Source organism: Gracilinanus agilis, chromosome 6 (genome assembly GCF_016433145.1).
Source record: "Gracilinanus agilis isolate LMUSP501 chromosome 6, AgileGrace, whole genome shotgun sequence".
Classification (NCBI taxonomy): Eukaryota; Metazoa; Chordata; class Mammalia; order Didelphimorphia; family Didelphidae; genus Gracilinanus; species Gracilinanus agilis.
The window spans coordinates 286,132,156-286,156,169 of NC_058135.1; the positions used below are offsets into that span (position 1 = coordinate 286,132,156).

The following is a 24,014-nucleotide window of genomic DNA, read 5'->3' on the forward strand; positions in this document are numbered from 1 at the left end:
AAGCGCGGGCTGGGCGGGGCTTGGGTCAGGTGGGGTGGCCATGGCGCTCCCCGGGCTGCACCGCGCCGAGCTCGTGCTCTTCGCCGCCGCCTTCCTGGCTGGGGCCGTGGTGGCTGCCGCAGTCTTCCGGACGCAGGTGGGGCGGGGGCCTCTGGACAGCTGTGGGGTGGGCGTGCTGTGGTCGCCGAGGTCACTCCCTTTCCCCGGCCTCAGTTTTCCTCTGGACAGTGAAGTAGTAGGTAGCCTCCAGTCACTCCCCATGTCTGTTTCTCTAGACAGCGGGGGGGCGCGGCTGTGGTCACTAAGGTCTCTTCTCTCCCCCAGGCCTGAGACTCGATGGTCTCTCAGGCCCCCCACCTCCTGCTCAGAAAGTGGGGCTACACGTCCCAGGGCGATTCTCTCTTGGCCTCAAATTAATCCCTCTATAGAGGTTTGGGCTATTCCCTTCCCTGCTGGTTGGATTAATGAAGCCCCAGGGTGGTCACGTGGATCCCTCTCTGCCCTATGGGAGTCACAGTTATCCTCCCGAGAAATACGGGGTGGGAGGCCCTGGGCCTCCTCTTCACACCAGTTGGCCCCTCCCCCTGCCTGGGTTTCCCTTCCCTGTTTGTGGGAGAGAATTAAAGAACCGATTGGAACCGGATCTTGGCTTAACCCAGGAGATCTGCCTAGGGGCCGGGCAGAAAAAGGAGTCACCATCCCGGGAGAGTGCCCGAGAAGCTCCCCCAACTTTCTGGCTTGGACCTCCAGAGCCAGTGGAGCCTCAGACCACTGCCCTTTTCCCATAATGGAAACTGAGGCCTTGGGGGGGCGGAAGTGACCTCCCCAGTGCCACCATAGAGTCCTCTGTGTTTTATTTAAAGAAATTGTTGATTCCTGGGCTGTCTCACCGCAAAGGCTAGCGTGTATCCCCTGGCCTCTGCCTTCTCTTACCTGCCTGGGGATCCCTTTATAGGCGCCCTGGATGCTTCTGGGCTTTCCTCTTTCTTGCCACCCACATCCGGGTCCCAAGACCCTGGGCTCCCACCGTTGTTTTGGTATATTCTTGGCCCCAGGATCATTGCCCAAGTGGCCATAGTATTTTCAGGGTGTGATACCCACCTCCACGCCAGGAAGGAAAGTTTGCCTCTGTGCCGGGCAGAATGAGGAGCCACAGATCTGTGGGCCCTGCCAGAGTGGCAGGAGGGTCCCTTCCCAAAGACCCTGATTGGGGAGAAGGAGCGATTCCAGCTGACTTGATTTCCTGGAGGAAGGGCTTGTGCCTGAGAGAAACAACCCTTTCTCACTCCTGCCTGCCCCAAAGCAGCCGGACTGGTTCAGATCTGTCACCTCCTGTCGGGTGGAACCTTAGATTTTAAAAGTAAGGATGAATGTGCGCTGTTTGGGCCAAGCAGACACTTCCTCACACCACCCGAAGTGCCCAGAGGACGTGCCCATCACAGCCTGCCCATTGCTTCCCTGTAAGGAGGGCAGCGCCACAGGACACCACTGTGTCCACACTCCATTAGTAGTATTTTTAACCCTCAATCCTGTGTTATCGGTGCCAAGGCAAAAGAGCAGGAAGGGCTGGGCACTGGGGGTTAAGGAATTTGCCCAGGGTTACCCTGCTAGGACGAGTCCGAGGCCAGGTCTCTAGGCTTCTAGTGCTTTATCCACTGGGTGCCTCGATGTCTCTTCATGTGTCATGATTGACTCAAAGGGCCCCTGTTTTGCTTCCCCGGGGCTCACTATCAGGCTTTGTTTAGGAAGTTCTGCATTCAAGTGCCACCTTCCTGCAAATGGGAAGGTTTGCCTGCAGGGGGTTGGTCCCCAGGTGCTTCTGCCTGCCACAGCCTTCGGCCTGGCCCTCAGATTATCCAGGAGAGCCTTCCTCGGCCAGCACACACTGCCCTGTGGCCTCTCCTGGCACCAGGGATGCTTCAGGATACAGCTCTGCCTACTGTCCATTACCGAAGGTGGACAAGCAGCCACTCTGCCTCTCTCCCTAGGGCTCCTTCAATGGCCAATGCCCCATCTATGGCACCACCACCTGGAACGGCTCCAGCCTGGCCTTGTCCAGCTCCTCAGCCCCTTCCCTCTGCCTCTTCGTAGCTGGGGTCTCCGGCCTCCTGGCCCTCTACTGCCTCCTGCTGTTGCTCTACTGGACCTACAGTAGCTGCCTTGAAGATGCCCACAGGTGACCACAACGGCTGGGGCAGGGGGCATGCCCATGGGGGGGAGGGGTCAGGACTTATTTGGGCTCTTTTCCCCTTGCAGAAGTGCCCTTGGCCTCCGCATCTCCCTGGCCTTGTCAGCTGCAGCCATCTTCCTGGTGCTCGTGTCAGCCTGCATCCTGCGATTTGGCACCAAGTCCCTCTGTGCCTCCATCTTGAGCTCTAAAATTGTGACCTGGTAATGGGTGCTGGGGGAGGGCAGGGAGGAAGCCTGGACCCCGGGCACAGCCTCATCTGTAAAATGGTTGCAGGCAGGGTGCGCTGGGCCCGGCCTGAGGGGCTGAAGCCCCACTCACAAAGTCTCTCTGGCCCCACAGCTGCTCTGAGGCCCAGAAGCTTCCCTGGAAACCCCCTGTCTCCGGCCTGCACTTCTACTCCATCCTGTACGACGCGGAAGTAAGGAGGCTCAGCGGGGGGAGCCGGAGGCTGGAAGGGGGGCAAACCCCAGGAAACCTACCCTTCTCTCTGTCCTCTCCCACAGGCCTCCGCCTGGGTGACCCTTGGGCTGTGGTGCCTTGTGCTGGCCCTGCAGCTGCTGCAGTGGAAGTGGGAAGGGCCCCCTTACCGGCCCCTGGAGCGAGGGGACCCTGAGTGGAGCTCCGAGACAGACGCCCTCTTTGGAGCTCGATCCCCCGACCCATCCCTGAAGAGCCTGAGGTAGTGGCCAAAGACTGGACACCCAAGTGCCTAGGCTGGAGGGCCAGCGCCCTGCCCTCCGCCTCCCCAGCCAATGAAAAGTCAGAGGGACTTGCGCTTCAGGCTCTTTATTTGCTGCTCTAGGCCCGTTTGGGGGGTCACAGGCTCGCTTTGGGGGGGGGGGGTCACAGGCCCCGGTAGGCCCCCACAGTGAGGTCAAACAGCCTTGTGTTGGGGAAGCGGCCGGCTTTGTCCAACAGGAAATAGAAGCGGCGGCCTCGGACCTTGAGTGGGAGCATGGCAGGCACCTCCCCACGGTGGGCCAGGCAGGACACCTGGCGCAGAGGCACGGTGAACTGGGCGCCCAGGCCGAAGGGGGCGTGAGTGGTGACGGTCACCTGCTGGCCCCCTTTGTGGAGCAACACGGATCTCACGGAGCGCCGGGAGAAGAGCAGGCCGGCTGCCAGCACCAGCACGCCTGGGAAGGACAGGGGGAGGGAGCGGTGAGCCTGGCCCCGGGCACGGTGGGGCCGACCCAGACCCCGGGAGAAGAGGGGGCGGGGAAGAGGAGCCCTGCCGGGGCCGCAGCCAATAGACAGAGGAGGCTGAGGGCTCCCGAGCCTAGAGTGCCGCCCCGCCCCTCGGCCTGGTGCCCGCTCCCAGCTCCCCCCAGGCCAGGCGCCCTGGCTCCAAGCCCGTTTCCCAGGGTGTGCAATGGGCTCCCCGCTGCGCTGCTCTCCTCCCCCCCCACACGCCGGCTCTCACCCACAGAAGCGCAGCCGGCAGCCAGTCCGTAGCGCCAAAGCGCGGAGCCAGAGCTGGCGCGCCGCCCGGCCCCGGGACCCTGAGCGCCGCCTCCAGGCCCGGCCAGAGCGGCAGCGGCCAGCGACGTCCAGAAGATGCCCTGGCCCGCGCAGAAGAGGCCCAGGAAGGCGAAGAAGCGACCGCGCTCGTGCTCGAAGAGCAGGACATCCCGGGCCGGCGCCGCTTCGTGCAGCGCGGCTCGAGCCCCGGCCCCGCCAGGGGGCCACAGGAGCCTCCAGCGCCGCGCTATCCCCGCCATGCCGGCGCCGCCTCCGAGGCGGGACTTCCGGCTTCCTGGCGGAGTGAACGAATCAGGGATTGGGAGCGGGAAATTTGGCGCAAACGCGGGGGGATCCGTCGGCCCCCTCAGCCAGATCCACGGCGTCCCGGGTTCTTCCCTAGCAGGCAGGGAGCTTCCGCTCTAGCCCCTTGGGGCCAAGAGACCCCCAGCTGCTTCTGGAGCTAGGCGGGGTGGAAGTCAGACCGCGGAAGGGCTCGGCCGTTTGTGCTGGAGGACGAGAGCGCCCCCGAGCTCCGATAAAATTTAACCCGTCGAGTACCCGGGCGAGGCTCTTAACCACGACCTGTCTCGCTTTCCTCATCTGCAAAATAGGCGGTGATGACAGCGCCCAAGAGATGGTGCTTTAAAAAAGCGCTTTGCACGCCTGGCGCCAGAGTAGGACTAAACGCCTACCAGAACTCCGGGAGGGGGTCACTGGACCCAGGAGGACCTGGGGAGGGAGAATTCTGAGAAGCTCAGAGGGGGCGGCTGAGGCCAATAGAGCGTCCTGGGTTCGATCCTGGGGGTGATGGGAAGCCCCTGGAGGGGGAACGGAGAGGCAGGACGCCGGCAGACACTCCCCCAGCGGCTATTGCCACGGCCCTGGCAGGAGGGGATGCTCGGTCTGCACCGGGCGGGGTGGGGGTGGGGGAGAAGGGGGCGGGTGTGAAAGTTGCGGCAGGCCTGAAACCGAGAGAAATCCCAGGGGGCGGAGCCAGGAGGGTGAGAGTGGAAGGTGGGGAGGACTCCCAGCTTTGGAGCCAAGTGTCGGGGAAAGCAATGGGTTCATTTGGAGCAGGCCCTTCAAAGACAGCAGCTGACGGGATCGCCGAGGGAGAAGGGCACCAGGGTTAGAGGGGAGATGAGTGAGGCCCCCAGAAGCCAGGGAGAAGGCAGCATAAACTGGGCAGGGAGGGCTAGGAGAGCGAGGCCTGAGAAAGCGCCCGCGGGTTTGGCAGCAAAGTCACTCCGGAGAGCGTTTGGGGTGGCTCGGGGATTCCGAGGGGTCGTTGGTGACAATCGTCACTAGAAAGCTTTCTGAACCAACACCTCGACTCTCCACAGCATGGGATTGCCATCATTAAGTCAGATCATACAATCGCAAATGTACTTCGCTCCATAATCCCCGAAAAGAAAAAGAAAACCTAGAAAGGCACTACAGTGTCCTGGGCCAGTCTGAAAGAGAAATGAAACAGGAAGAGGCTGGGGAAGGCTGATGGGGCTCTGTTTTGAATTCCTTAAATATTTTTTAAAACTCCAATTCTCAAGTTCTAGAATATACAAAAAGGCAACAAGAAGTGTAGTTGGGTTTGGGGGTTTTTTTTTACCCTTTCCTTGTCTTGGACTCAATTCGATTTATTGGTTCCAAGGCAGGGGTGATAAGGATTGGGCAATGGGGGTTAAATGACTTGCCCCAGGTTACCCTGCTAAGGCCAGATTTGAACCAAGGCTCTCTCCTTTCTCCACTGAACCACCTTCTGTCCCTGTCTTTTTGAGTTTAGCTTCCAAGGGCAGGAGAGTGGCAGAAGGCACCTGAGGGATAGGAGCCAAGGAAGATGGGGTTCTGAGCAAACAGAGCACAATCTTTTTGGTAAACCAAGTCAAGGGCTTGAGTCATGAGTAGGGGGAAAAGTAAGCCACAGGAGGCTGAGGAGGGATGGAAGAACCACTGTGGAGAGTGACTAGAGTGAGGCAGTTGACCAAGCAGCTCGGGGGAGGCCAGACATCATAGCTTAAGGGTAAAGGGTCTTGGGGTGGTCCAAGAAGGAAGATGTGGAGACATGAGCCCCCTGTCCTGGGGAGCCCCTTTCATCCATCACATTAGAGGTCAGCCATCTCTGGGCAATCAGGGCAGCTTCTCCCAAGTGAATGAGACCAGGGAAGGGAAGTAAGACTTGAAACCAAAATGTGGCATTTAGAGGGCGTTTTCACAGCTGTTGTGATGGGGAATTGTTCTGTCCCCAGCTAGAACCAATTCCCTACCCTATCAACCCGCTCCTGGACTCCCCCCCACCGTTCCCATGGTTTTATGACTGGTTTACCAGGTGCTCCGGTGAGGCTCCCTCTGGGGAGGGAATAGAACAAGGTGCCCGCCAGGAGCCACCACCCTCCACCTAGTGCCTGTCTTGTGGACCCTCCCATTATGGCACCAACCGGGATGTCCTGATGCCCTCCCTGTTGGTGGGCTATGAACTGGGATCCCCATTCTAGAAAGCATTTTGGAAATCGACCCTCTCCCCTAGAGATGCCACCACCAGGTCTACACCCCACAGGATCAGAACAAAGGCAAAAGGACCTTTACCCCTGCTCTGTGGTGGCAAAACACCGGACATGAGTGGGGTGCCCATCGGCTGGGGTCCAGCTGAATGAGCTGTGGCAGAGTAGTACAGGGCAGGGCAAGCTGCTGCCCAATGAGAACAAGCTACAATTCGGGGTGCCCCAAGGTCATCCTAGGCTGGACCTGGCTAAAAGGGGAAATGCCTTTCTGTGACTGGTTGTGGTTTTCTTATTTTCCAGTGGGGGAGGGATGGAGGGAGAGAATTCAGAACTGAAAATAAAATAGAATTAAAAAACCTGCTCTCTGCCTGCAACCAAGAAAGACCAAAGTCAGAGCGGTTGGAAGGGCCGGCTATGACCGACCTCCCAGGGGCTCCCTGGAGATTCCCATCAGCCTGGAAAGGAGGGCTGGGCCTACTTCCCTCAGGAGCCCCCTCCGCCCTGGTCGGTCTCCCCCCTCCCCAGAAGGAGGCTTGGTTTTCAGTCTTATCAATATTTATTAACAAACAAACCTTGAGAATTAAAAAGGGAGGACGTGGGGGCTGACATGGGGAGAGAAGGATCAACAAGAGCGAGACCACAGGAACACGGCGGAGCCTCGCCCGGAGACGGACAGCAGCAGGCAGCACGAGGCTCCAGGACAAGAATAAGTAACACTTCTGGCTACAGACAACACAAAAGAAAACTTCACTCTTTATCATAAAAAGGAGAACAGAGAATGAGGATCCCAGGTGGCAGAACACCCAGCACCTGAGCCTGCTGCGCTTTAGTGTCAGTCCTACAGACAAAGCTTTGGCTTCCAAGATGGCGCTGGCAGGTGGTGACGGCGACGGGCGAGGCTTCGCCAACACTTCCCCAAGGAAGGAGGCCTGCGGGGTCCGGGGGGTGTTCTCACCCCTCATTCACAGTCATCACGTTGGCCCTGGGAGGGCCAGAGGAGGTGGAAGCGAGAGAGCGGACAGGGAGCGGTGCTTCAGGAGTCACTTGAGAAACGCCACCTCCGGGATCTTGCTGCCAGCCTGCAGGAGGGGAGGAGGCGGCACGGGCTTGGTAACGCTCCGTGGCCAGGCGCCCCCCATGTGAAGGCATCACCCCCCCCTCCCCCAAGAGGATCCGGCCGGCCGAGCGGGGCCTCACCTTGAGCTGAGTGAAGACGTGCGCCGCCCTGGCAAAGTCCCAGTCATTGTCCTGAAGGCACCTGGCGCAGGAAGAACAAGAGGGGCTCTCAGTGCCGGCGCCTCCCCCGCACAGATCCCCCCAGCTCTGCCTCCTCCAGCCTGAGAGTTCACTAAGCGGGAAGCACCGTCCTCATGGCGTCTGCGGACTGCCGAGCGGCTCCCACAATAGACACACGAAAGAGGGGCTGCTGGCAGCAGGGCAAGCGGAAGCCCGAGGTGCAGAGGGGGAGCAGCTGGGGGGCCACCTAGACTGCTGGGAGCGACCCCAGAGACCCCCGGCCAGACCCTGCGCCATCCATCCCAAGAGGCTGGCCCGGCCTGGGCACTCACTTCTGCGACCACTCCAGGTTCATGCCAGACTGAGTGGAAAAAGTCTGTAGCATCTCTTGCTGCTCAGGGGAGAGGGTGGGCACAGGGCTGGAGGACGGGGTGGGCGCCGGCATGGCGAAGGCGCGGCGGATCTCGTCGGTGGTGGCGTTCCTTATGAAGAGCTTGTCGTTCACGATACAGAGCCTGAAGGAGGAAAGGCGTCAGGACGCGCCCTCGCCCTCCCCACCCCCAGTTCTGCTCTGGTTCTGGTCCCGGTCCCGGTTCCATTCCCTCCCAACTGAGCAAGGGCGGCCGGTGCAAACACAACCTTTACCTGGCAGCATTGTTCGAGGGGACAGCAATGAACACTCGGGAGAAAGCCCGGACAGAGTCTCGAGATTTTCCATCCACTGCAGGGAAAAGCAGTGCAAAGACCGCTCAAATGAAAGCTGTTTGGAGCTGGAGCCGGGACTGAGGAGGGGGCCAGGGGAGGGGGAGGGGGCTGGGGCTGAGGAGGGGGCTGGAGAGGGGGCCAGGGGAGGGGGAGGGAGAGGGGGAGGGGGCTGGGGCTGAGCTCACCTTCCTTGAAGACCCCGTGCACAGCAAAGCATAACAGCGTTTCCTAAAAGACAGAGCCAAGACGGTTGGAGGAAGGTTGGGGGTCTGGGGGGGAGGCGGGGGGCTGGGGACGCCGCTCACCGTCTGGGCACAGATGTCCACCACAAAAGAGTTCACGTCATGCTGGGTCTTGGGGAGCTCGTTGAGGAAGGCCACGACATTGAGGCGCGTGTGTTTTAGCAGGCGGAAGCGCAGGGCTGAGGGGGGAGGAGAGCATTAAAGGGGCCCCATTAAAGGGGCTCAGCACCCCCGCCCGGCACCCCGGCCCAGCCTTCCCCGCACTCACTGGGGTCCTTGAGCTTCTTCACATTCCTGCTGTCCTTGAAGTACTCACTCATGCTGCCCCTAGGACACACAGAGGAGGTGACCAGGGCAGGCACGGCCCTGGCACCCCGCACACCCCAAAAGGGTCCCCAAACCCAGGCACTCACCGAGCTGGGTTCTGGGAGGTGAAGGGAATGCTGAGAGAGCAGCAGGCCTGGTCATGGTAAGCGTCAAGCAGCCCCTGCCTATCTCCAGAGTCATACACAGAATAATACCTGCAGAGGAAGGAAGCGGGATAGCCCGGGGTGACGCAGCTGCCGGGGCCCCCCCAGATCTGAGCCCCCTCAGCCTCCAACACTTACTGCTGCAGGAAGTACAGGACCATTGCTTTCAGGTTTTCTGATCCAAAGTAGCTGCCCTGCATTGAACCCAGACAGAGAGTGCGTGAGGGGGGGCGCAGCCTCGGCCCCCGGGGGCGCCCCGGCACCCCTTCCTCCGGCCCGTACCTTGCAGGGCGGGAGCGTCGTAGGAGCTTCCACATCAAAGGCGATTGGAGGGGGCAACTCGTGGCCGTCCTGGGGAGGCAAAGAGAGCGAGTGAGCGAGGAGCGGCCGGGCCGGGGGGTGCCCAGGGAGCCCCCCGGGACAGAGAACTCACCAGGCGAAGCAGCTTGGGGAAGCGCTCCCGGATGGCGCTGTCAAGAACGGGACAGGAGTGAGCGACACCTCAGAGCCGCCATGTCGCCAGGGCCGCTCTAGGAGCAAACACACCAAGACCCCAGGCACGGCCCGCCCCGTCCTGGGCCCGTCGGGGCGAGGGGACCCCTCCTCTGCTCGTCTCCCTAATGTACACCTCAACTACCTAGCCCTGAAGCCCAGCCTCCGTCCTGACTGTCCCCCTTCCTCAAGTGCGTGGGAAGCAGTCGACTCTCCCAGTCAAGGGGCTCCCTTCTCTTACCTTCCTCATACTCACCTGTGCAGCCCAGGGGAGGGGGAAAGGGGGTGGGAGCCCAGGGACCCAGCTGCCTCAGGTGCTGTCCATCACTGCTGTCAGGCCCAGCCTGGGCCAAGATATACCAGGGGGTGGGACAGGATGTTGGAGGACACAGCGAGAAGCTGGGGTTGGGGTAGGGAGCGAGAGGCAAAGAGCTGAGGGGGGAGACGAAGGAGAAGCAGCAGAGCGGAGGAGAGAGGGGAGGGCAGGCTGCCTAACACAGGCCTTTCCTGGAACTGCCCTCTGCCCTACGGTCCAGGAGAAGGAAGGCAAAGGCTTCCGAGGCACCTCAACGCTTCTCGTGGGCTGAGTCTCTGCCCTCTGCCTGGGTCCAGGCCTGAGCTGGGCACACGGAGTGGAGCAGCCACGGGGGCAGGAGATGCCCTTCGGCAGGAGGACTCCAGGGTCAGGCCCTGCAAGACTGGGGGGGTGAGGGTCTGTGCCCCACCTCTGTTGGCCCCCGAGTTCTCTCCTGCTGGCCCCTATGCGACTGTGCCTGTCTTAGGTTGTTCCTCCCTTGAGGAATCTTACCCGTCTCTGGCTAACCAGCCATCTTCCGGGGCCAAGCAAGGTGGTGGGACGTGTGCGAGTAAGGGAGGGTCTGTGCCCCCACGGGGGGTCACCTCCTCAGTGGCCTGTGCCCCCATAGCTTCCACCCCTGGCTCCTGTCACGGGTGCCAGCAGCACACAGGCCGCAGGCCCAGCTCTTGAACTAAGCAAAGGTACGTGAGGGAAGCGGACCTCGCCTGGCAGGCGTGAGTGCGAAGTGCGCAGGTCCTCGAAGAACGAGCGTGCCGCCCACCTGAGGAAGGTCGGGCCGTGGGAGCGGTAACAAGCCCTGGCCGAGCCGGGGCTGCTGGGCGAACTCTAGGCACCAGCTGAGTAAGGGAGACTGGAGGGGTCGAGGGTCCCCAGGGCACTAAGGAAGGGGTCCCGGCTCCCTGCCTGGAGCAGAGGGCGCAGAGGGAAGATGCTGGAAAAGGCCGTGTGCTAAAGGGAAGAAGCAACAAACAGGGGATGCAGGAAACCTTCAAGCCAATCAGACAGACACAGACGAATACCACAGGGAGTGAGTGGGCTGTGGGCTCCTCGCTCAGAGGGCAGCTGAATCCGGGTCCGGGCTCCACTCTCGCAGGCTGGGCCTCCTCAGGGCAAACTAGTTCATCCCCCCAGGGGGTGCTGGTCCCCAGGAGGGAAGTCAGGGGCTGGCACTGACCTAATGTAGGAGGACTGGTCCCGGAAAGCAGCACAGAGAGGGTTCCCCATGAGCCACAGTTCATCCAGCTTCAGCCCCTTCACTTTGTCCAACTCTCGCTCCGACTTCAGCTACAAAGAGGCCATGGGAGAGGGAGGCTGAAGCGCCTTCCCCGCCAGGCCCTCTTCCTTCTGGGAACTACTGACTCCTGGAGGGCTTTCCCACCCCCACACCTCCTGGCCCGGCCCCCGAATCTCACTTCATTCCCAGAAAGGTTCAGGATCTTGAGGTTCGGGGCCTTCTGCACAATGTCTGACAAGTCATCCAGCCTGTAGAGGCGGTTGTTGCTCAGATTCAGTGACAGCAGCTGGTAGGGGCGAGAGAAGGGGAGCAATGAAAGGCAAGGGGGCCTGAGCCAGACTGCACCCCACTCTCCCTCAGGGGCTGAAGGCCAGGCTGGCCAGTGGAGCAGGCCTCACTTCAGGGATGTTTTCTTCGATAATCCGCAGCGAGGCAGACATGCAATTCCTTCGATTAAGGACAACATCTATGTTCTGGGCCACCAAGTCTGCAGGGGATGGAATAAGAAAGGAATAAGGATGCGAAGAAGGGCTGGCCTGGAGCATTCCCCTTCTGGGCACAGGAAATCCCACAAGCCACACCTGGGTCTGTTCGAAGGCCCTTCAGGTCCAGGGCCTGCTGGGAGCCATCATAGCGTTTGCTCATGACAAACTGCAGAAGAAGAAATGAAGGCAGGTCAGAGCTCCAAGAAACAAGATTTGGATTTGGGGGGAAGGCGGCATAGTGAGAGGTAAAAAGGGAGCTTGAGTGGCTACAGGAAGGAAGACTGTGGGGTCAGAGAAGGAGGCGGGAGGAGGAAGAGGAGGATCATTCTTGGCTTCACCTTTAGCTGTTCTACTTGCTCAGGCTTTAGCTCATTCAGCACTGACTGGGGTGGGGCAGATGGATTGATTATGACCGTTATCTATGGAAGAGCAGGAGAAGCAGTCAGTGTGTCCCTGCCCCGGACACTGGGTGCTGAGCCCTCCGCTGCCTTCCCCCTTGTCTCCCCGAAACACCATTCCTACCCTTCGGTTCTCTCGGTCCACAATCTTGTGATTCACAGCCTTGATGGCAGTTGCTGTGCTGGCTTCCTCCACAAAGAACTGGGCCCGAGTGTTCTCGTAGTGAAACTAGGAGGAGCGTGCAAAAAGCCAGTGTCAACAACTCTTTTTCTTCATGACCTCTCGTGGTCCTTCTCTGACCAGGTCCTCCAAAGTCCTTTGGACAATGTCAGGTAGGACCTCAGAGGAGAGAATCCCCTCCATCCCCTCCATCTCATTCCTGAGGAATTCCCCCCTCCAACTCCCCTGAGCCTTCCCTTAGAATCCATGGAGGAGGGGGGTCTCTCACCACAGTCCATGGCCACTTCTCGACAGCTCTAATTGCTAGCAAGTTGTGCCCTCTATCAGGCCTAAATCTGCCCTACAATTTCTACTCATTTCCCTCTTCCTTGGAATCCCACAGGGTGCAGAAGGAGCACGGTCCAGGCCCACTCCTATCACTCAGGCACTACTTTACCTCGATAGGATTGAAGGGGACACTGCATTTGCTCTGGAGTGAGTTCAACAACCAAGTCTTGTCGTACTTCCTTCCATAAGGGATCTGGGAGAGAGTTGGATAGGAAAGGATTAGAGAGAGAACAGAACTGGCCTCTCCTCTACTCCCATTTCCAACCAGGACTTGATAGATTTAAAAACAAATTGAACACAGATTTTTTGCTTTTCTTTCCCAGAGAGGAACCTTCCTAAAGGGTATACCCTAAAGACTCCAGGGCCTCAGAGAATCCCCCCAAACACAGGCCTCCTTGAGACTGCCCAGTCCAGTAGCACAGAGGAAGCCATGCTGGGCTTCCCCCCACTCCCATCAATGTCTCTACACCCAGGGGTGGCACTCACTGTAATCCTGAACCAGTTTTTGGGTACTGCATCCAGGCTGCAACCAGCAGTACCACCTCTGTCTTGGCCAGCCCTGTCTCGGCGCACGGTGACATGAATTCTGTCTCGGTCATGCCAATTATCTCCCCCCCTCCGGTTAGGTCTTGAGTTGTAAGGTGTGCTACAGAGAAAGGGGCAGATCAAACCAGTGACTTACAGCGACTATTTCTCAAAGTTCCTTTGCTCATTTTAAACCAGGGCTAAGACTCATTGCACATTCATCAATTTAGGGGGCTGCGTGCCTGGCACATAACAGGTGCTTAATACATGTCTGCTGCTGAGTTGGACTGGGCATTCCTAATTCTTCAGAGAGTAGTGAGTTGGGCAGTCTCTCACCAATTTCAGAAAGTGATGGAAGGAAATGATGAATGACCTGTCATCTCTGGGGTGGGGGGTCAGGGTGGGGAATGAGACTGTGTCCTCCTGGGACTGCTTCATTCAAAGCTTCTTCTTGTGGCTGGGAGTGGGTACTTACTACCGGGCTCGGGGACCATCTTGGGCATCACTCATGGCCACATCACCATCCTCCTCCTCCAGGCGTGGGGCTCGGGGACCAGGGCCACCTCGATTTCGGGGCCGTGAATTTGTCTCACCATATTTCCACCGGAAAGGGCCCCGGCCTTTCTTCCGCCTTTGGGGGAAGCTCCCCCCAACTCGGTCATCATGCTCTGGAGTGAGGAATAGAGATCCCGGGCAGAGGCCCCAAAGAAGACCTTGTCAACAAGGCATTTACTAGGTTGCAAACACATTACTTGAACCCAGCCAAGCTAGGGATGAAAACACATTGAGACTAGAGGAGACAAATCAACTCTGTATCTAACAAGTGTTCTATTGTGTGGGGCAAACTATACATGCTACACTAGTTCAAAAAGAAGAGATTCCTGGGGGCTGAATGAAAAAGGAAAGGCTGAAGGGGCTGGGGCTAAAACCTGGGGAGGATTTCATGGGTACATGACTTAAGACATAAAAAGATGGCACCACTGCAAATCAGAAACAAAGGAGCAATTACCTTTCAGATCTATGGATAGAGGAAGAATTTATGACTAAACAGGAGAAACAAGGTTCACAGGAAAGATAAAATGGACAGTTTTTTTATAAGAGGTTTTGCACAAACAAATCCAATGCAACAAAAATTAAAAGGGAAACATGAACTGGGAAAATCTTTACAGCAAGTTTCTCTGATAAAAGTCTTATAAGGAGCTGATTCAAATTTTTAAGAATAAGGACCATTCCCTTCCTGGATCACTGCCTTGTTGTGGCAGAGGGTCTGTGGAGCTTAAGGAAACTTATGAGACTTCATGCAGGATTACCCAAGAGGGAGAGGTCAGAGTAGAGAGTTCTGACAAAAGGTGAGCCAGTGGAGAAGGCCATAGTAAACCAATCCAGGACCACTGCCAAGAAGACCCCACGATAAAAGACAGGACACTAGAAGATGAGCCCCTCAGGGATGAGGAACAACTACAAGAAGAATGAAGCAGATAAGCCAAAGCCTAAAGAAAGCTTGGATGTGGCTTTGTCTGGTGACTCAAGGAAAAGTCCAATGCCACAAAGATCAACAAGGCAGAAAAACTAAAAATGTAAGGTCTTGGAACCAAGGGAAGCTGGTTGGGATTCAATGGGAGATAGAAAGATGAAAAAGCGATATCAGGGAACTTCAATGGGAAGAAAATGAGTGAAGCTAATTCAGGTGATCATTCCATGTTCTAATGAGGTTGAGAATCCCCTGGAAGAAATGGAGCAACTCTCAGAGTCAATAAAAGGATGAGAAAAGTATTCCTGGAATAGAATCTCCAAAATGACAGAATAATATCAGTTTGTTAATCCAAAGCAAATTGTTCAACAAGTCTATGCTCCTATCACTGAAGCCAAAGAGGCTAGTTCTACAAAGACCTACAACATCATCTAGAAATAACAGAACACACATACACAAAAAAGACATCACATTCATCACAGGGGAATGGAATACTAAAGTACGTAATCAAAAAATAACTGGGGGGTCAGTTAGGCAATACAGTGGATAGAGTGCCAGGACTGGAAATAAGGAAGAACTGGGTTTAAATCTGGTGTCAGACACTTCCTAGCTGAATGACCCTGGGCCAATCACTTAACCCTGATTGCCTACCTCTTGCAACAATTCTGTCTTAGAATTCACACTAAGACAGAAGGTAAGAATTTAAAAAAAAAAAAAATTGGCTTAACAGACAAATTTGGCATTGAGGTACAAAATGAAGCAGGGTGAGACGCTAATAGAATCCTATCAAGGTAATTCCTTGGATGAATAGAGAGCCAGGCCTAGAGACAAAGTGTCCCGGGTTCTGTAAAAAGGGGTAAAAATTATGGTTGGACTGAATATTTTAAGAGTTTTGGTCAACAGGAATTTAATCAATTCCAAATGATTTTTTAAGGCAATTTATCTGCAAAATATAGAAAGAGTGAAAATAAGAAAATCAGAGAGAGGATAGGATAAGATATCTAACCTCACACTAAATATTTTGCTGCAGCCCCTGGCTCAACCCAGCCCAGGCAGGGCTAATTAGTCCTCAGCCAGAGGGGCCTCAGGATGAATAAAGCAAGGGCTTCAGTCACAAAGCCTCTCTCAAGAGAAGAGGCCTCTGGGGGATAGTCCCTTCAGAAAATCCAGGAAAGGAGTCAGTCTTTTTCACTCACCCATGTGGCAGTTCTAAGGGAAAGCAGTCCTAAGTCCTCAGCCAGAGCTCCTTCAGGGTTAAGTTGAAGGTGGAAAAAGTCCCAGGAGGTTCTGGCCACTTTTAAAGACCATTCCTTTAGTCCAGTGATGGGCAAACTTTTTTAAAGAGGGGGCCAAAGGAAAGGAAATGCTCATCTGTCAGTCTGTTTCTAAGTCAACTCTTTCAAAGTTTCATTGCACTGTATCCTACTCATTGTGTTCGTCAGATTAGAAATAATGTCGTGCACTGGATAGAACATTTCAGGGAGCCGCATCTGGCCCTCGGGCCAGTAGTTTGCCCATCACTGCTTTAGTCATTTCCTGTGCATGCCTTCTCTGTACCAGTTACAGCTAGTTTTGCTTAGGACTACCTGAGGGGATTCTGATTCAAGTCACTCACTTTAGCACACATGGGTGGACCTCCCCTACTCAAGGCTAAGTTGGGGGGTTTACACTTTTGGTAATTAAATCTAAAAATCGGCAGGGTACAGTTCATCTTCACAGTTCCTATCTGGCCTTAGACACTTTCTAGCTGGGTGACCCTGGGCCATTCACTTGACCCCCATTGCCAAGCCCTTACTTCTCTTCTGCCTTGGAACCAATACACAGTTATTGATTTCAAAACATAAGATAAAAAGATTAAAAAAAAAAAAAAGGTAACTCATTGGTCACAGCAACTCTTTTTCTTTTCAACAACCCAAACTATACAAACTCTGACTATATGAGGACATCATCAAATGGCCAATAATGCAATCAGTTTGATTACTCTTCTGACAAAGGTAGAAAAAAACTCTGTCAGTTAAAACAAGACCTAAAGAGGACTGTGACTCAGATCATGAGCTTACATTAAAGCCTGGGACAGTGTAGATCACAACACAATGTGGCAAGTCCTCAGAGACAGGGGATACTAGATCATCTCACCTGTCTCCGGAGGACCCTGTATGCAGGTCAAGAAGCAACAATTGGAACTGAACGCAGAACAATCGACTAGTTCAAAACTGGGAAGGGAGTACAGCAAGACTGTCTACTGTCACCTTATTTAACTTCTGTTCAGAGCACACCATGTGAAAGGATGAATCAAAAGCCGCAATTAAGGCTGCTGGGAGAAATAGCAACAAGCTCAGATATGCAGAGGATACCACTCTGATGGCAGAAAAGTGAAGAATAATAATGAAGAAGCCCCTTGATGGGGGTGAAAGAAGAGCATGTTAAAGCTGGTCTAAAGTTTAACATCAAAAAATTAAGATGTTGGCAACAGTTCCCATCACTCCCTGGCAAACAGAGGGGAGGGAGAAGAAATAGAAGCTGGGTCAGATTTTATATTCTTAGGCTCAAACATCACTGCAGGCAGCAACCAAAGCCATGAGATTAAGACATTTAGTGCTCCTTGGAAGGAAATCTTTAGCAAAACTGGACAGTACACTAAAGGTCCACCTTGCAGACTAAGATCTGTAAGATTTGGACTATCAGGAAAGCTGAGCACTTCAGAATCAACGCTTCTGACTTGTAGTGCTGAGACTTCTGAGCGTCCCTCTAACAGCAAGATCAGTCACTACTTAAATCAATTCAGACTTCTTTAGAAGGACAAACCCTGAAATTGAAGCTGAAATACTTTGGCCACATAATAAGAAGACAGACAGGATTCATTGGGCTGGTGAAGATTAAAGGCAAAAGAGGAAAGAGACGGCAGAGAATGAGATGTATAGTGTCATGGAAGCAACAGAACATGAGGCTGGACAGTCTTGGGAAGACAGTGGAGAACAGAAAGGCCTAGCATGCCATGGCCCAAAAGTCACAAAAAGAGTTGGACAAGACTGAACAACAACGAAGAACCTTTTCCCATTAGATAAATGAACAGACAGTTTTCAAAGGAAGAGATCCAAGCTCTCCATCAGATAAAAAGCTCTCGAAGGCCCAAAACTACCTTCTGCCTTTCTTTGTTCCCCATTCTTAGCAGGGACTGATAGAAAGTAGGTGCTTAATAACCAACTGCTCATGAGTTGCCTGGCTATCAAGGATATGAAAAAATGCTTCTTGTTACTATAAGTAGAGGTTCTTCCCTGCACTGATCAGATTAGCAAAGATGACAAATGCTGTAAAAGTTACTAAAAGAGGAAGAGAAGGGACTAAGCATTCAATAAATATCTACTAAGTGCAGGCATTGTGCTAAGTGCTTTACAAGTGTACTCTCATTTGATTCTCATAATGACCCTGGAGGTAGGAGCTATTATGATCCCCATTTTACAGTTGAGGCAGACAGAGATTCAGTGACTTGCCCAGGGTCACATATCACTAATGAGTGTCTAAAGGTGTAACAGAACTGAGGTCTTCCTCAATCCAAGCAGGTACACTGTGGTGTCCACTGAGTCACCTAGTTCAGGACTGCCTGAACCTCTGTGATGGGAAGTTCCTAAACTATGCCAACCCCTTGACCCAGCCAGACCTATAGCCCAAAGAGACCGAAGGAGGCAAAGAACCTACATATATAAAAATCTTTTCCAAACCTGAAAACTGAGGGCATGCCCACCTCCTGGGGGATGGCTAAACAAATCATATGGTATGGGAATGGAATATTAGAATGCCAGAAGAAACTGGGAAGACCTCAATGAAAAGATACAAAGTGCAGGGATCAAGGAGAACAATTTTCTGGAGGAAAAAAAATGTCACTATTTTTTGGAATCCTGGTCAATGCCATGATAAACCAGAGTTGTGAGAACGAAAACTGAAGACCTGCCTTGTTGGAGAGGGCTGGGAGCTGCATAGGCGAAGGCCTGAAGACAGGGAAGAGCAGTGCTGGGATTTCTAGGGGGACTTTTCATAAAGTCACCTGCCCAGCCCCATTTGAAGAAGAGGTTCATGAATTCCCTCACTCTAGATACAGCAGCACTTAAGGTTCTAGAGCAGGAGAACATGGTTTTCAGAGCTTGGTCAGGAAGCATGTTACAGTAGCACCTTCCTCTAGGCTACTGTTTCAGGGTCTACTTCAGCCCCGGAGTGGACCTCACCCAGTAGACTTTTGAAGGGGAGAAACTGGATCTTCTCCTGGTCTTGTCCAGGCTGGAAGGACAGTGGCCACACCCATTGGTATATACTCTAACAGAATCCCAGGGCACGACACCAGGCTTAGCCTCTGCAGGAGAAAAGCTCCCTGAATGGGGCTCGCATGCCTCACACAGCATTTTACAGTCTCTTTTCCCCCTCTGTCCCCTAAGTGGAGTTTTCTCCCAAAGAACTTTCTAGGTAGGCTGACCTCATTGATTCCCCAAACCCTCCTCCAATCCCACATTTACAATTCCCAAATATAAAACCTTCATCTTCCCCAAAGAATCTGCCCCATGGGCTTTGAGAAGCCAGAAAGAGCTATGAATTAGCCCAGCAACTCCAGAAAGAATCATGCTAAAAAGTCTCTTAAATGTCTGTTGCAAAAAGGCCCAATATTCCAAAATATTCCCAGGAGTCCTTATGAGTGCTGGAAGAGGGTTGGCCAAACAAACTATGGATAGGAACAGAACATAATATTATTGTGCTAAAAGAAATGATGAATATGATGAATACGGAGAAGCTTGGGAAATCTTAAGAGACTGAAGCAGAATAAAATAAGCAGAACCAGGAATGGCAGACAGTGACTACAGTAAAGAGACAGGGCAGCCACAAAGCCACCCCTCATGGAATCATAAGGCTCCTGCAGAGCCTTGAAGGAGAACTGGGGTGCACTTAAGTTAGGATTAAACACCCTTTCTTTGTTTTGTGGGAAGGAGAGAAGTGGGATAGATTTGGAAAGGAATGTCAATACAAATAACAAAATATGAGGCTAAATAAAACCTCCTAACTTCATGAGGGCCCCACCATTCTCCTTGTCAAGCAGGCTCTCTCTCCTTTGTCCACCAACACATCCAGTCAGCTGCCAAATTCTGCCAACTCCTTCCCTGCCAGGGCCTTACCTGAAATTTAAGTAAGAGCCCTATCTAATAACTTTGTCTCCTGTCACTGTGTTCCCAACCATCTGGGCATCCCTGTCCAAGTCCACTTCTGATCACACCATTCTCTGTCTCTCTTGCTCCAGAGGCTCACCACCTGTGAAATGATGCTGCTGGACACTGAGATCTCTTAGGGTCCCTGCCACTTCTAAAAACCTTGAAGCTCCTCCAGTGCCCGTTACCTACACAATAAACTATAACCTCAAAGCTAAGCCTAAAGCCCTTTCTTTACTTTGAGGCTTAACTCAGGAGTGCTGGTCCAGGCCCACCCCCACCCCAATACCTGGATGGCACCAACTTCTTCAGCTCCACCTTTAGGAATCTCTAATTCTCTTCAGAACTCAGCTCAAGTGACTCCCTCAAGGGGCAGCCTTCCCAAACATTCTCAACTAAATGTGATCTATCCTCCCCTTTCCAAGGTCTTTAAGCCTTCAATATTTTAAGTCCTATTATAATTATTTGTGTACATCCTTTTTTTATCTGCAGGAGTAGGCAAGGGTCACCTGTAGGGAACCAGGGCTGAAGAAAGCTCAAAAACTATTTTTAGTTTATATCTTATACATGAGAAAACAGAGGGGAGATGAAGGAATTTGACAGGTAGCAAGACTCAGAGAATGGATTTCAATTCAGATCCTTTCATTTTGGCTGATTCCCTTTTTCAGTTGATCATTTCATTGCTAGTAGGGAGTATTTGCCCCCCTACAAATGGAGATAATAGTAGAATCCATCTAACAAGAATGCTGTGAGAATTGAAAGAGATAGGGTCCAAGGAGAGCTCTGCACACCTTAAACACACCACAGAACATGAACTATGTCTTCTATTCACACACTGGACCTAATCTCCCTTTCTTGGCTTCTGACACATTACTTCCCTCTTCAGGAACTCTTCACAATCCAGGCAAATAGCCTTCCTTCCTCTGACCTTCTCTCTCTGGTCTTTGTGACTGTCTAGCCTACACCCCACACAGTGTCTGGGCATGGATTCCTCACCTCCACCTCTAAGAACCTCCTAAATCTCTTCAGAACTCAGGTCAAGTGACTCCCCTAAACTTTTCCTGGTCCCCACAATACCTTGTACATATGCTTTGACTTTACATGTAAGTGCATGTGTTGTTTCCCCAGACAGAATGGAAGTTTCTTGAGGGCAGGGGCTGTTTCTTTTGGTCTTCTTATCCCTGAGAACATGGTACAGCACCCAGCCCAGAGCAAGCACTTGCTAAGTTCCGATGTGACCCCACACACTTCCTAGCTGCGGGACCCTAGCAAGGACTTAACCTGTCTCTATCCTCAGCCACCTTGCTAAGGACACGGAGGCCATCTGTCAGAGGCCCTTCTCCACCTACAACCTCCTCCTTGCTTTTCCTCCAAGCCCCGAGCTCCTCTCAACCGCATCCCTGGTCCTTGCCCCATTCGATGGCTCTTCTAGATCAGTTCTCAGACTTGGTTTTGAGACCACTTCACTTCTGTGTGTGAGGGATATCCCCAGTGCCTGCCATGCGAACCTCTCAGACCTCAGGGATTCCCTCAAAGGGGTAAGGATGTGGGGGCACCCAAGGCCTTGGAATGACCCAGGAACGTCATCTTTTCGCACTGATAACATTTTGGTCTGGTTCAGGGCGAGGCCAGTGCCTGCTTTTCCAGGGGACCCTTCCCTGAACCCTCCCCTCCAGCTCTAGGGGATCTCGGGCTTCTCTTTTTCCCTTTGGTCCTTGAGGGCCGGGAGTGGCTCCGCTCCTGGGGTTCTGTCCATCATCCCCAGATCCTGGAGGGCCTCCAGACCCTAGAGAGCCCCCAGACCGTGAGGAAGGAGTTAGGTCAGCTCAAGAAGGAGATGGGGGACCCAAAGGGAATCAGGCCAGATCAACGAAACCATGGTCGAGACCCACGCGGGGCCCCGGAACTGTGCAAATTTCGGTGGCCTCACCTCTTGGAGACTGACATTCGACTCCCGTTAACAAGAGGGGAAACCGAGGCACCGAGGTTTCAAGGTCACCAAGCCACCCCTCCCCCCGCCCCCGCCCCCGCCATAGGCGGTAACGACCCGCGCCAGGAGGATGCGGGGAATGGGGGGAGGGCGCGGGAGCTTCGGTTACGGCGCTGCCTCGGCCTCGAGCCCGGGACCAGCGCGCGCGCCCCCGCCGCCGCCTTAGAGGCGCCATTCGCCGCTCGAGGCGCGCCCCCGCCGCCCGCCCCCGAGCCAGGGGGCCAGGGGCTTTGGCTCTCCCAGGCGCCAACCCTTTGCCACGGCTGGCGGCTCCCGCCTGCTGCCCCGGCCTCGCCACTCACCGATGTACGACTTGCCCTCCTCCGCCATGACGAGTCGGGGGACGCCGGAGGCCGGTTCTGCCAAACGACGAAGCCCCTCGGCCGCTCGGGGCTGCACTGCGCCTGCGCGTCAGAGCGAGCTAGTCCCCGGCGCGCATGCGCATGCCCCCGCCCCGAAGCCGGCCCACACGCGCCGCGAGACTGGTTCGGGGCCGCGACGCGAAGCAGGACGCCACAATGGGGCTGGGGCACGCTGCGCTTGCGCACTCGGGCCAGGAGGAGAGGTGCTGCTGGAAAGTGATGCGTCTGCTCCTGCGCGTTCCTCCCGGGAACGGGCGGAGGCCGCGCAGCATCTGAGCCCTCCTCCAGGCTCCGCCCCTCTCTCCACATCCGGGAGCTGGGGAGACTAGCCCCGCCTCCTGACCGCGGGAGAAACTGAGGCTCGCTGCGGCTGCTGCTCTCCCCTTACCTTTCCCGCACTAACTAGCCGAGTGACTGCGTGCCAAGCAAACCGTGCCAGCCGTCGAGGAAGTTGCTTGAGAAGCAGTTCAAATCTGAGAGGTGTGACCCTGGCCAAATTACTTCCCTCTGCCTCAGTCTCCCCATCCGTAAAATGAGATTCATCTTATATCACCACCGGTTGTTGTTAGGATCCAGTGAGAGGAAATTGGGGAGCCCTTAGCATGTGCCCATCACATAGTAGGTGCTGGATGGAGCCATAAGAAGGGTTGTTGCTGAGCGGGATGATCTTTGTAAAGCACAACTTCAGGAGCACACACATAAATGCAGTTATTATTACTATAAAGGGGAAGTGCCCAGTCAGGAAAAGGCCTGCAGGAAAGGGTGTTAGAAAGGGGTGGAGGGGTGGGGGCGGGGTCACAGCTAGCGCAAAGGCAGGGAGGTGAGAGATGGACGGTCAGGAATGAGAAATGGGAAAGCCAGTGAGAGGGGCCACGGATGTTAAGCCAAGGTAGGTTTGGCCCCAGTTGCATCAGGCTTTTCTTGTGAAACAGGTTCCTGTTTGGTCCCGGAGGTGGAATGGGAGCCCACTGGAGTTTATCAAGTATTTGGGGAGAGGACATGGTCAGATCTGCACTTTAGGAACATTACCTGGGGCTGGCTAGGTGGCTCAGTGGTCAGAGAGCCAGGCAGTCCTGGGTTCAAATGTGGTCCTAATGGTGTGACCCTGGGTCAGTCACTGAACTCCCATCACCCTGATACCAGGGAAGGAGGAGGCCAGGAGCAGAGGCTTCGGAGCCCCACAGGTACCACCCCAGGACAGCTCCTGCAGGACCCACCTCTCTCAGAGCCCCAGAACAAAGCGACCCCGAGCTGCCCTACCCCTCCAGCCTCTTTTTGGGGGCCTCCCTGGAGCCTGGAACAGAGCAGGCTGCTAACAACAGTCATTGGACCAAACCTTAAGGATGCTGGCAGTCTGGAGGTCTGAGGGCACGGGGGCCCCCAGCTGTGCCAAGAGTCACTACAGAGCCCAGGCCATGGAGGAGAGGGCTGACCGCCGGCAGGCAGCGTGAAGACTCCGGATAGGGCGAAGCCATGACGGAGCAGGACTGAGAGGAAGCCCCAAGCATGGTGGGCGTGCTCAGGATCAGCCCAGGGTCAACCAGCTGAGAAGTGTCTAAGGCCAGACTAGAACCCAGGACACCTCCAGCCTCCAGGCCTGGCATGTCTGGGATTGGTGGGGAGCCTCCATCAGGAGGAGAGGAGGGAGGCACGGGAGGCTTGGACAGAAGAGGCCGAGGAGGGAGGCCGGCCGTGAGAACTCCAGACAACAGGGGCACCCTGACCCTGTCTGACTCGTTTCCTCCTGTCAAATGAGCCAGAGCCAGTCGGGAGGGAGCAGAGACCTAGAACCCGGCCCTGAGGTCAGTGTGTTACTGGAAAGCCTGCCTGCTGGCGAAGGCCCGAGCTTCAGGGATGGGAAGGCCGACTGCTGAGGCCCCTTCAAGTAAATGACAGTCTGGCGGAGAGGGTGGTGCAGGTGTGCAGTGGAGACCAGAGAACAGGCTGCTGGGCCAGCAGCAAGGACATCGCCGAGTGGCTGCAATCAGGGACAAATGATGTGTGCCGGGCAAACTTTTTATTGACTGGGCTGAGGTCACATCTGTATCGACGGGGAGTAAGAGGGATTCAAACCCGGGTCCTGTGCCCTCCTCCCCATCCTCCCTCTCCCTCCAAGCCTGAGGCCCAGGGTGGGATGGGGGCCGGGACCAGTAGGCTAATGAAGGCCCCCCCAAGGCCTGCCACCTCCCAGCTGCCCCCCAAACAAAGGAGTCAAAGGTCCTGAGACTGAGGCAGCCCCAG

General features: G+C 55.0%; 3 protein-coding genes across 5 annotated transcripts; 1 reads left to right on the forward strand and 2 right to left on the reverse strand.

The window, feature by feature from the left end:
- The first annotated feature begins 40 nt into the window (after positions 1 to 40).
- On the forward strand, positions 41 to 2,960 carry TMEM179B (transmembrane protein 179B). 3 transcript variants are annotated; one of them, XM_044680126.1, is made up of 5 exons: positions 41 to 136; positions 1,989 to 2,176; positions 2,257 to 2,391; positions 2,531 to 2,609; positions 2,695 to 2,960. In XM_044680126.1, the coding sequence occupies exons 1-5, from the start codon at positions 41 to 43 to the stop codon at positions 2,872 to 2,874; spliced, it is 678 nt and encodes a 225-aa protein (XP_044536061.1). In that variant the 3' UTR covers positions 2,875 to 2,960. The 3 variants fall into 3 exon arrangements, with proteins under 3 accessions (XP_044536061.1, XP_044536062.1, XP_044536063.1); XM_044680127.1 differs by having other exon boundaries at positions 2,257 to 2,349; XM_044680128.1 differs by lacking the exon at positions 1,989 to 2,176 and having other exon boundaries at positions 41 to 177.
- A 1-nt stretch (position 2,961) lies between these two features.
- Positions 2,962 to 3,941, reverse strand: TMEM223 (transmembrane protein 223). The gene is made up of 2 exons (XM_044680129.1): positions 3,615 to 3,941; positions 2,962 to 3,327 (listed from the first exon to the last, which is right to left on the reverse strand). Exons 1-2 carry the CDS (start codon positions 3,910 to 3,912, stop codon positions 3,035 to 3,037), a joined length of 591 nt encoding a protein of 196 aa, XP_044536064.1. The 5' UTR covers positions 3,913 to 3,941; the 3' UTR covers positions 2,962 to 3,034.
- A 2,746-nt stretch (positions 3,942 to 6,687) lies between these two features.
- Positions 6,688 to 21,794, reverse strand: NXF1 (nuclear RNA export factor 1). Its single transcript, XM_044680232.1, has 21 exons — positions 21,714 to 21,794; positions 13,240 to 13,432; positions 12,726 to 12,885; positions 12,349 to 12,432; positions 11,856 to 11,960; positions 11,672 to 11,752; positions 11,430 to 11,499; positions 11,247 to 11,335; positions 11,027 to 11,134; positions 10,789 to 10,898; positions 9,237 to 9,273; positions 9,086 to 9,154; positions 8,942 to 8,997; positions 8,747 to 8,854; positions 8,602 to 8,660; positions 8,397 to 8,512; positions 8,277 to 8,319; positions 8,032 to 8,107; positions 7,719 to 7,901; positions 7,348 to 7,408; positions 6,688 to 7,229 (listed from the first exon to the last, which is right to left on the reverse strand). Exons 1-21 carry the CDS (start codon positions 21,739 to 21,741, stop codon positions 7,191 to 7,193), a joined length of 1,875 nt encoding a protein of 624 aa, XP_044536167.1. The 5' UTR covers positions 21,742 to 21,794; the 3' UTR covers positions 6,688 to 7,190.
- Positions 21,795 to 24,014: the final 2,220 nt, after the last annotated feature.

Excerpts from the sequence above, each read along its gene's own strand:
- TMEM179B (XM_044680126.1), top strand. The coding sequence starts at position 41 with ATGGCGCTCCCCGGGCTGCACCGCGCCGAGCTCGTGCTCTTCGCCGCC. Across the intron at positions 2,392-2,530 it reads AGCTCTAAAATTGTGACCTG|CTGCTCTGAGGCCCAGAAGC; the intron begins GTAATGGGTGCT and ends CTGGCCCCACAG. Across the intron at positions 2,610-2,694 it reads CCATCCTGTACGACGCGGAA|GCCTCCGCCTGGGTGACCCT; the intron begins GTAAGGAGGCTC and ends CCTCTCCCACAG.
- TMEM223 (XM_044680129.1), bottom strand. The coding sequence starts at position 3,912 with ATGGCGGGGATAGCGCGGCGCTGGAGGCTCCTGTGGCCCCCTGGCGGG. Across the intron at positions 3,328-3,614 it reads TGCCGGCTGCGCTTCTGTGG|GCGTGCTGGTGCTGGCAGCC; the intron begins GTGAGAGCCGGC and ends TGTCCTTCCCAG.
- NXF1 (XM_044680232.1), bottom strand. The coding sequence starts at position 21,741 with ATGGCGGAGGAGGGCAAGTCGTACATCG. Across the intron at positions 13,433-21,713 it reads GGAGGGCAAGTCGTACATCG|AGCATGATGACCGAGTTGGG; the intron begins GTGAGTGGCGAG and ends TCCTCACTCCAG. Across the intron at positions 8,108-8,276 it reads GCACGGGGTCTTCAAGGAAG|TGGATGGAAAATCTCGAGAC; the intron begins GTGAGCTCAGCC and ends TTTTCCCTGCAG.